The sequence below is a fragment of the Equus caballus genome, chromosome 5 (genome assembly GCF_041296265.1).
Source record: "Equus caballus isolate H_3958 breed thoroughbred chromosome 5, TB-T2T, whole genome shotgun sequence".
In the NCBI taxonomy this organism is placed as follows: domain Eukaryota; kingdom Metazoa; phylum Chordata; class Mammalia; order Perissodactyla; family Equidae; genus Equus; species Equus caballus.
Window position 1 is genome coordinate 92,111,042 of NC_091688.1, and position 11,459 is coordinate 92,122,500.

Below are 11,459 nucleotides of genomic sequence, written 5' to 3' on the forward strand. Positions count from 1 at the left end.
GATGGTAAAAGTTATATGATGCTAACATATCAAAAGGAAGCTAGAGTGGCTATATTAATATTAAACACAAAAGATTTCAGATCAAAAATATTACTGGGGAAAAAAGAAGGTCAATTTATAATGATAAAGGGATCAATTCACCAAGAGCACCAATATTAAGTGATTATGTACCTAATACCAGAGCTCCAAAATACATTAGATGAAAACTGATAGAACTTCAAGGAAAAACAAACAAATCCACAATTATAGTTGGAGATATTAACATGTCTCTCTCAAGAATTGATGGAATAGAAAAAAAAAATAATGATATAGAAGACTTGAAGAACACTATCAATCAAATTGAATTAACTGACGTTTATGGAATACTCTATGCAAGAACAGCAAAATGCACATTGTTTTCAAGTACACATGGAACATTTACCAAGAGATCATTGGGCCATAAAATCAAGTGTCATTAAAATTAAAAGGATCCAGGGGCTGGCCCTGTGGCTGAATGGTTAAGTTCACGCACTCCACTTCAGCAGCCTGGGATTCATTGGTTCAGATCCTGGGTGTGGACCTACACACTGCTCATTAAGTCATACTGTGGCGGCATCCCACATAGAAGAGCTAGAATGACCTACAACTAGGATATACAAGTATGTACTGAGGCTTTGGGGAGAGGAAAAGAAAAAAAAAAGAGGAAGATTGGCAACAGATGCTAGCTCAGGGCCAATCTTCCTCACCAAAAAAAAAAAAAAGCAATTAAATTAAATTAAAAGGATCCATATCATATAACATATGTTCTCTGACCACTATGGGATTAAATCAGAAATCAATAACAGAAAGACATCTGGAAAGTTCCCAAATACTGGAAACTAAATAACACATTTCTACACAGCCCATACATCAAAGAAGAAATCAAAAAGGAAATTAGAAAGTACTTTTAACTTTTTTGAATGAAAAAGAAATCACAACATCAAAAATTGTGAAATATAGCTAAAGTACTACTGAATGCTTATATCAGAAAAGAAAAAAGGTCTCAAATCAATGCCCTCAGCTTCAACCTTCACAACCTCAAAAAATAACAGCAAACTAAGCATAGAGTAAGCAGAAGAAAGGAAATAAAATTGATACAAGCAGAAATCAACGAAATGAAGAAAAGGGAAAAAAAAGATAGAAAAATCAATGAAATCAAAAGCTGGTTTCTTGAGAAGACCAATAAAACTCATAACCTCTGGCCAGACTGACTAAGTATAAAGAATAATATTCAAGTTACCAATTTCAAGAATGAGAGAAGTACATTACCAAAAACCTTACAAATATACAAAGTATAATAAGAAGGATATTATGAACAACATCATGCCAAAAAATCGGACAAGTTCAGTGAAATGACAAATTCTTTGAAACACACAATCTACCAAAGCTCATTCAAGAAGAAACAGGTAACCTGAACAGTACCACATCTATTTAAGAAGTTGAATTTATAGTCAAAAATCTTCCTACAAAGAAAATTTTAATGCCTTTATTTGTGAATTCTAGCAAACATTTAAGGAAGAAATAATACCAGTTATAGACAAACTTTACCAGAAAACTGAAAAGGAAGGAATACTTCCAAACTCATTTTATGAAAGCACCTAATTTTTTTCCAGACATAAGTTGTTTTAGGTTACCTCCCACTTGTATATATTGAATTACAAGGTGTTTCAATTATTTAAGGAAATTTCTAGTTCTGTACCTGCTCAACAGCCAAAACTTTTCCAATGATATTTTTTTATAAATGAATCTTAAGAGTGTTATCTCCACAATATGGAAAGACTTCTAAAACACAGATTTGTCTTCAGTGGATTTGCAAGGTAATCAAATTTTAAATCAAATTTCACTGATGTATAAGACTTCTTTTCTTTTTAAGTATATGAGCAAAAATATACAAGTATTTCACTAAACATTTTTCAATTTCGGAAAAAAACTAACTTTTTTACAGGATGTGCCTATAAGCAGCATTTAAATTTGAAAAATATCCAAAGAGGCTGTTTTATTCTTAAAGGTTAAGCATATTTGAAAACTAATCAAACTTCACATAATGATCACTTTTAAGAAGCACATCTCATCTTTGGATCTAACATAATTTAGTTATCTAGTTATTTACTAAGCATATGTTATACAGTTTAAGTTTTTTGAAAATTATATATAAAGTCTTTAAGTAAATATTTAATTAATCAAAATATACCAATTCCACAACTGAGAAACTTTTAATTTTACTATAACATATAGGATAACACATGGTGGGGGAAGAATCCTTTAAAAAAGCATATGGGGCTGGCCCAGTATCATAGTGGTTAAGTTTGCACACTGTGCTTTGGTGGTCTGGGGTTCAGAGGTGTAGATCCCTAGCGCAGACTTACACACCACTCATCAAGCCATACTGTGGCGGCATCTCATATACAAAATAGAGGAAGATGGGCACAGATGTTAGCTCAGGGCTAATCTTCCTCAGCAAAAAGAGGAAAATTGGCAACACATGTTAGCTCAAGGCCAATCTTCGTCACAAAAAGAAAAAAAAAGGCATAAGAAATACTCCAGATATTAATAATGAAGTACCTTTCCAAAACATTTTGATATTTTCCAATTGTTACATCACTTTAAGACAAGTTATATCACATAATACATAATAATATAACATATGTATATACATAAACATACCGTGTCTTGCTTTGGGATTTGGATTAAAACAGAAAGAAGCTGCTCTGTATCAAGAAATCTTGATATAACTGAAACAAACAAAAAGTAAAAGCATTTAAACTTTATGTTACAGTTTAAAATATAGACTTTGTAAAATATTATCCTTGAATAATAAAATAGAACAATTCTACCTGCAAATATTACTTGTTTTAATTGTCTTTATCTATCTTACATGTTCCTGGAATAAAACAAATTTTAATAGTCTTTTCTTAATTTTGATTATTCACAATCCATCTTCAAAATTTGACAATGTTGATCACCCCCTTCCTCCTTGAAATTCTACTTCTCTGGCTTTTAGATATTGCTTATCATAATTTTCTTCTTACCCTTTTGATCTCTAACTTTTCTTCCTGATACTTAAAGAATTCTATGAGATTAGTTTAAAAGCACAGTTCAACCACTAACCATGTAACCTTCTGGAAGTTACCTAACTTCTCTTAACTTTACTTCTCATCTTTTAAATGTGGATAACATCTACGTCCTAGGTTTGTTGTGAAGATTAAGTAAAATAATACCTGTAAAGTAGCTTGCACATACCAGAGCTCAAAACTGTTATTCTTCTCAACTCATTTTCCTGCCTAAAGTATTCTATAAAAGAAAATTTATGAATAATTGTAATCTATCCCTTTTAAATATCCCTGGATGCTTTTTTTTTACCTTAACAATTTAAGATACAGATCTTTTAAGAGTACACTCATTTCCCCATACTTAAAATACAGTAAATGACAGTAACTTCTTCTTAATGACTCATGGTTATTATCACCATTGTAATGTATGACCTCAGAAGTTTTTGTGTAGACTTATTTATACTTTCACAAAGTAGCCCCAACTTATCTGTCAAAAAAAAAAAATTGTTACTTGCTTCTTATTCACACCAACAGGTATTTTTTGATAGTTTTCAGTTTGCCTACCTATAGAACTGTGCCCCTTTCTATTTTGCCACTTCTAGGGTAATTAATTATGTTAAAACTGTGTTTAAAAACATTAGAGTAAATAGGCTGAATACACTACTGTTAAACTGTTCAATATGACAGAATACTATTATGACATTTTACATGTGATTCCACTAGTCAGACTCTCTTAAGCCCTCAGTTAAACAGGCTTTTCTCTTTTTTAGTCTCTTTCTTCTTCCTTTCCCAAATCTATTATAGCAACCAGAATGTTTCTAAAATAAGTATTTCATCATATTACTCTGTTGGTGTAGAATCTTTAGCTCCCTACTGCCTGCAGGATAAAATCCAAATTTCTTACCATTATATAAAGGCCCTTCATAAGTTAACCCCAATCCTCATTTCCTGCCATTCCCCAAGGCTTCAAGTCATAAATAACCACTAGCCACGCCTTAAATACAGCAAGCTCTTTTATATCAATGTAAGTATAACCGCAGAAGCTTATGTTAACTTTACCTTCCCCAACTTCCCAGAAACACAAGTGCACCCTAGAAAGTAACGACTATTCAGGAGCACAGCCAACAACACTCATACCAGATCTTTATTCCAGCCACCACACCCAAAAAACATTTTTGTTACCCCATAAGCATCTTCATTACACGTTAAGATAAATTACAGACTGTCAAGATATAGAAAACAGAAATGTTTAACATTTGTAAATGCCAATTTAAAACTTTCAGTTATAAGAAATTATAAAACTTAAAGTATATCAAAATTAAAGTTTCAAGGAAAATCCATGTTTTCCATTAAAATCTCATCATATAAAACACTATAATCTTAGGAACAACAGAATACAATTTTCAACAGTAAATCTCTAAATTCAACAATAAATCAATAGTTTAACAAATATGAACACCCATTATGTTCTAGCCTCGTATGAGAATCATCCAAGAACATGCACTCACAGTACAATAAAATAAGTATCATAAGAAAACACTATAGGAAACATGTAGAAAAGATCCCTCACACAGACTTGCGAAGTCAAAGAGGCTTCCAGCAGAAGTGATATCTAAATTGGAATGGTAAAGCATGAACTGCAGGTAGCCAAAGAGAAGCTTGGAAGGAAGGTAAGGAGGAAAGGAGGAACGATTGTAGGCAAATACTACAGAGAGCAAAGGCCAGAACATGAGAGAGGACATGTTCAAGCAACTAAAAGAAGTTCAATTATACTACAAGGAAGAGTGGAAACTGAAGAGTTGCAAGAGATGCTGTGGGAGATGACAAAAAAAGAGCCATATAGAAGAGTTTGGATCTTATCCTACAAGTAATGAGAAGAGACTAAAGGATTTTATGCAAGTGGGTATGGAGTAGCCCTCCAAAGATGTCCACATCCTAATCCCTAGAACCTGCTAATATGTTACCTGGTAAAAGGGACTTTGAAGAGGGGATTAAATTAAGCATCTTGAAATGGAGAGATTATTCTGGATTAGTTTTTGGTCCCAAAGTAATCAGAAGGGTTCTTATAAGAGGAAGTCAGGAGGATCAGTCAGAGAGAGAAGATATAAGGACAAAAGCAGAGGTCAGAAAGTAGAGAAGATACTATACTGCTGGCTTTAAAGGTGGAGAACAGGACATGAGCCAAGGAATGCAAACGGCCTCTAGAAATGAAAAGGAAAGGGAACATTCACCTCTGGAGCCTCCAGAAGGAATGTGGACCTGCTAATACTGATTTTACCCCAGTAAAACTTATTTCTGATTTCCAGAACTATAAGGTAATAAATTCCTGTTGTATTAAGCCACTAAATTTGCGGTAATTTGTTACACCAGCAGCGGAAACTAATACAGACTGACACACTCAGATTTATATTTTCAAATGATCACTCAGTCTGCAATGTGGAGAAGAGACTGTAAATAGCAAGATCAGAGAGGGGAGACCAAATAGGAGGCTATTGCAATAAATCAGATTAGAGATAAATGGTAGCCTGGGCTGAAGCAGCAGCATTGGGAATAGAAGCCGATACATTCAAGACATATATAGGAAGGAGACTGCTGAATTTGATGATTGATTTCAGGGAAAGGAAGAGTCAAGAATGACTTCCAGGTATCTGGTTTGGTAAAGAGATTGGATGTAGAGCTATCCACTGATTTAGAAGGAAAGATGGCACGGTCTGGACACACTAAATTTGAGGTGACTGAGGAACATCTAACAAGGGCTCAGTAGGCAATAAGATATATGGGGCTGAAGGTCTGTAGAGCAATCTGGGCAGGAGACGCTAATTTGGAAGTCATGAATTTTGAAAGATAACTATAAAACCAGGAAGGTGGGTAAGTGATATAATAAGAATATACAGGGTAAAAAGGCATCCTAGGACATATGTTGAAGAGCCATAGGACTTAGGGAATAAGCAAAGGAAAAGAAGCCTATAAAAAAGACTCAGAAGTCCTTCCCTCTTACATTTGAAAGAAAAGACTCTAGGGTTTTTATCCTGTTATCTGATCAATGACGGAGCTTTCTAAGGACCTTCCAAGACAGTATACAATCCTACGGTCTATTTGGAAATCCATGTAGACAACATTTCAAGAGAGACAATCTGTAGGTTTTGACTGGATTTTCACATAAACTTTTCAAATAAATGAGTGATAGAGCTTGAAAAAAAAAAAAAAGAAGGAAATCCCAAAGAAGTAGGAAGAAAATCAGACGATTGTGTAGTCACAGAAGGAAAGAAAGGAAGTAATTCAATAAGGAGAGATATTTAGCAGCACCATATAAGTTGGAGTTCAAATAGGGAACTAATAAGTGTCCATTATATTTAACAACAGTGAGCCTATGGGTGACTGTTTTAGGCTGGGTTCTCCAGAAGCAGATCTTGAGATCAGGATTCATGTGCAAGTGATTAAGAAAGTGCTTCCAAGAGAAAGCAGTAAAGGAAAGAAGACGGACAGGGAAGGGGAAAAAGCCAAGCAAAAGTACAATTTCAGGTGAAGTCCTGTGGAAGGTAACATCAACTTATCCTGTAGAAGAATTCTGGACTTTAAGTTACCCTCAGGGTTTTGGCCAAATCAATGTGCTACAGCTGGGCTTTCATGCTCCCACACTAGTCAGTCACTTAGGGGCTGCAAGGCACTTCTGGCATGCTGCTTGAGAGCCAAGTGCTCTAAGAGCCTGAGGGCAGGCCTCCAAAGAGAGTCTAGGTGTGGGCCACTAGAAGCAAAACCACACAGAGCAGGGAAAGGAGCACAGAGAAAAATAAAAGACCCAAGAGAATCTGGACAGAGAACCAACAATATTTGCTACAGTGACCTTGACAAGAGCAGTCTCAGTGCAGTAGCAGGCAGGTAAACAAGACTGCAGCAGACTGAGGCATAGTGAAGAGAAGATAGTGAGTGCAGAAAATTTGTTTTTCAACAAGTTTAGCTATGAATAGAAGAGAGATAGGTGGTAACTGGAGAAGATGAAGTCCAGGGAGATTTTTCACAAAGATGGTAAAGACTTAAGGAAGAGACATACAGGAAAGATACAGGAGACAATCAAGTGTAAGGATGGGATCCAGAACAAAGGTGGAGGAATTAGCTATAAAGAGGAGCAGGAATACCACTTCCAGCTTAAACAAAGGGAAGGGAAAATGGATGAGTACAAGTGCATATTTAGTAGCAGAAAGTTTAAAAAGATGACAATGTTTGGAGTTTAACTAACACTACATGATTAAATAACTTTTCATATTCCTGAAACTTATTATGATATGAAATGCCAGGTACAAGTAGGCCAACAAAATGTTGCTGTGAACAAAAAAAAAGGGTACCAGTTAAAAACGGCCTCTTTGTACCATTCCCAAAGTCTCACTAAATACACAGGAATATATGGAAAAAAATGAATGGATTCAAAAATACTGGAAATGCAGAGTCACAGTCAATATAATGCCAGAATTTTGAAGGAATTATACGAATTAAAAGGTATTTGGAACTGGACTGAGTGAAACCTATTTAGGCTGTAAATGCCCTCTAGATTTTCCAGTACCACTTCAGTTTAAACTACCAGAACACCAGGTGGAGAGGTTAGGGGAGCTGGGGTGTGGAAGACAGCCCAAGCTGCTAGAAACCAGGAATTGGACTAGAAGTGGTGCATATAAACTGTCCTTCCACCTATAGATTTAAGAAGAAAATTACATTGCCATGCCAGTGAACAAACAGGCGCCAAGAGTAATTCTCTTACTTCATGTTATGGGTTAAATTGTGTCCCCCAAAAAGATATTTTGAAGTCCTAAACCCTGGAATATGAATGTGATCTTATTTGGAAATTGGATCTTTGCAGGTGTAATCAAGTGAAGATAAAATCATTAGAATGAGCCTTATCCAATATAACTGGTATCCTTATAAGAAGACACTGTATTTTTTAAATAATTAGTATTTACAAAATTAGATAATATTCATTTACCTGACTGAAGTCCAAAAAAGAGTTCCTCATCATGAAGTAGTTCTTGAACACAATCTAGTCTCATGTTAATGGTTTCAATATCAACTAGAGGTTCTAATATATTGGAACGAAGTCTTCGACTTCCTCCAGGAGTCTTAGTATAATTTAGGACACCAAAGAGTGTGTGATTATTCCTTTGAAAACACAGGTTAGAAAGATTTCATTAAGTATACAAAGGAAAACTCAAGAACACTGCAATTTAACTTTCTAAATAATCCTATAACAGACAGTAGTGCTTCTCAAACTTTAATCTGAGCACCAATCACACAGGGATTCTGATTCAGTAGGTCTAGGATAAGGCCTGAGAATCTACATTTCAAATAAGCTCCCAAGTATGCTGTCAGTCAATGAACCACACTTTGATTAACAAGGATCAACAGTATCTTTTGGCATTTAGTTAATGACTTTTTTTCATAGATCAGTTATAATATTCAGACTAATATAAAATGTTCTAGTCTATGGCATTCTGTCAATAATAGCAAGATATTAATAATATATCCTTAAGAGGGGGAAGAATTTTTACTTTGATAAAATGAGTATTTAATATAATCACTTTGTTCTAATTTAAGAAGTTAGAGAATTATAAGTAAAAGAGAGAGAGAAAGAAAATAATTTCAGATTAAAAAACAAACAACACAGGAATATATAGAGAATGACCAGGAAGGTTGCTTTAGTAAGGTTGCTTGAGAAAGACCTGTATATCTATTGGGCAGTTGAAGTAAGAAGGCATCCATGCGAAGACGATGACGGGATGGGGATGATGATGACAATAATGGTGAGAATAGCTAACATTTTTTGAACACTAAGCATGTGCCAGGCATTATTTAATTCTAACAACTACAGTATGAAGTAGATGCTATTACCAAACAATTTTACAAGGGAAGGAACAAAAGCATAAAGAAATTAAGTAACTTGTAAGGTTTCCAAATAAGTGAACAACAAGAAAAGAGTTACTAGTTAAAATTGAGCAGAACAGTAATTTAAGCCCAGGAAGTCGATCTGGGTCCAGAACTAGAAAGAAGATCAAGGTTGGTGGTGTTTTGCAAGTAAGGGTAAGAATGCAGGGAGATGGGGGACCGGCCCTGTTGTTGAGTGGTTAAGTGTGCACGTTCCGCTTCGGCGGCCCAGGGTTTTGCCGGTTCAGATCCTGGGCACGGACACGGCACCGCTCATCAAGCCGTGCTGAGACAGCATCCCACATGCCAGAACTAGAAGTACCCACAACTAAAAATATACAACTATGTACTGGGAGGTGTTGGGGAGCAAAAGGAAAAATAAAGTCTTTAAAAAAAAAAATGGAGGGAAATGAATAAAGAAGTTGATAGAGGACAGCAAAGAGAAGTCCTTTCAGGCCACGGTAAAGAGTCTGGATTCTATTTCTAAACGAAAGGGAGCCACTGGAAGACTTTAAGGAGGGAGAGTTCCAAAATCTGATTTCTGGTTTAAAAGGATCACACTTTGGCCACTAGGTCGAGAACAGACTAACTGTAAGAGGGTAAGAAGAAAGCAAAGAGACAAGTTAGGGACTATTTTAGTAATCAAGGCTAAATGATGAAGACATAGGTTAGGGTTGTAGCCTTGGAAATGGTAAGACATGATCCAGAATTAGTATGTCAACAGGATTTATGGATGGATTGAATCTGGGTTGAAAGAGGAGAGGAAACAAGAACGATTCAGTTTAAGTCCTTGAACTACCAGGTTTTTGGTATATCAATTTAAACAAATTTTTAGAGAATTACTCAAATCAAGTCCTGGTTGGGGAGTTTCATTGGAGGCACATTATAGGCACAATTTTTTTACTTTTGAGAATTTGGTTTCTGAAGAAACAAAGGAAGTGAGGAGCATACCCAAACCTGCCATTTGCTATAGAAATCAAGAAATGAAACAGTGTGCTCAACAGGTGGCAAGTCTATACAAGCATTACAGTGATTCAGATAGTTCAGTAGGTAGAATATCTATCTTTTAACCTGATATTCTTCAGTTCAAGTCTGTGAAAAGACTTCTCAATTTCTCCTTTTCAACTACAATATGAACTCCTGGAAGTCAAATATCCTATGATTTAATATACAGCAGTGAAGGATTGGGAAGACGGCAGCATAGGCAGACTCTGAAGTCACCTTCTCCCACGGACACAACCAATTTACAACCACTTATGGAACAATTACCCGAGAGAGAAAGGAAAACTGGATAAAAAGAGCCCCCACAACAAGGGACAGTCCTGAGTGAGGTGGAAGAGGCAGAAATTCCTTTCTGGAGAGAAAAAAGCCACCTTCACAAGCCACGGTGCTTCATGGCTGGCTGGGAGTAATCCTAAGGTATGCAGCCTTCCCTGAAAAAGTGGGAACCTGAGAGGGGAGTGTTACCGCTGTAAGCATCCTTTGTACTCACTACAACTGACACAAGTGTCATCATATCTGTCTTAGCTGGCTATTAACAACCACGGGGAGCACCCCCAGAAAAGCTATCAGACTTAAGGGGACAAAAAAAGCCAGCTCTTAAAGGGCCAACACAGAAATTCACCCATTTTGGAAAGCAACCAAAAATCACCAGAAAGAAAGGTGCACTGTTCTTTGGTGAAAAGAAACTCACCTGATAGGCTCTGGGTGCATCTCAGTAAGAGGTGAGACCTCTCCAGGGACTGAGACATTGGCAGCAGCCATTATTGTGACCTATAGTCACAATAGTAAAGGCATGTTGACACAGAGGCTGGCAGATGCCATTGGAGGTCTTCCCCTGGCCTGTTAGCCCAGGATCTGCCCCATCCACTAGAGCACTGATTTAATCCAGCTCAGCCAGGGCAGGCAGCCTGCCCTAGGGACTGGTCCCACCCAACAGTAAGCCCTCGGGCAACATGTGGGCTGCATAGGCTGGGTGTCTGGATCCTCAGCAGCCAGGTGAGTGGGACCACTTCTGCAGGGCAGGGCATCCATGAAGAGCAGGTAGAGTGTGTGGGGTGTTGGTGGAGTGTGTGGGTCCTCTGCGGTGGGGCAAATGGGTCCACTTCATGGGGTCAGAATGCGCACACAGGGCAGGACTGTGTTGATGGTGTGTATGGCCCTGTGGGCAATGGAACTTGTCAGCTGCAGAAGACTGGTGGTTCTCAAACAGCCACATAGGAGATCATCCCACCTTCCAAAGCCTAAACAATTGAGTGCTCCCATGCCTGGGGCCAGCCCCACTCAGGTGAAATCCTGAGAGAGCTGACAACAGCCTTGGGGCCAGAGGCCTACAACATTTGTTAAGCCCTGGAGTCTAGCAACCAGAGACGTAGGGGGCCTATTCACTTAACAGAAAAACTGCAAGAGGAATGTGCTATTAATGTCCCCAAGCCAAATTAAGTGACTAAAGGGTTCATAGCAGCCACATGCAGCAGAGAG

The 11,459-nt window shown here is 37.1% G+C and overlaps 1 protein-coding gene across 3 annotated transcripts in view; it reads right to left on the minus strand.

The window, feature by feature from the left end:
- Positions 1-11,459, minus strand: part of MSH4 (mutS homolog 4) — an 83,059-nt gene that overhangs the window by 45,024 nt on the left and 26,576 nt on the right. For all 3 annotated transcript variants that reach the window (XM_001918273.6, XM_023641839.2, XM_023641838.2), the window contains exons 7-8: positions 8,044-8,216; positions 2,683-2,750 (exon numbers count right to left, since the gene is read on the minus strand). In XM_001918273.6, the coding sequence (XP_001918308.3) occupies positions 2,683-2,750; positions 8,044-8,216 (241 nt within the window). The remainder of the gene's footprint in view (positions 1-2,682; positions 2,751-8,043; positions 8,217-11,459) is intronic.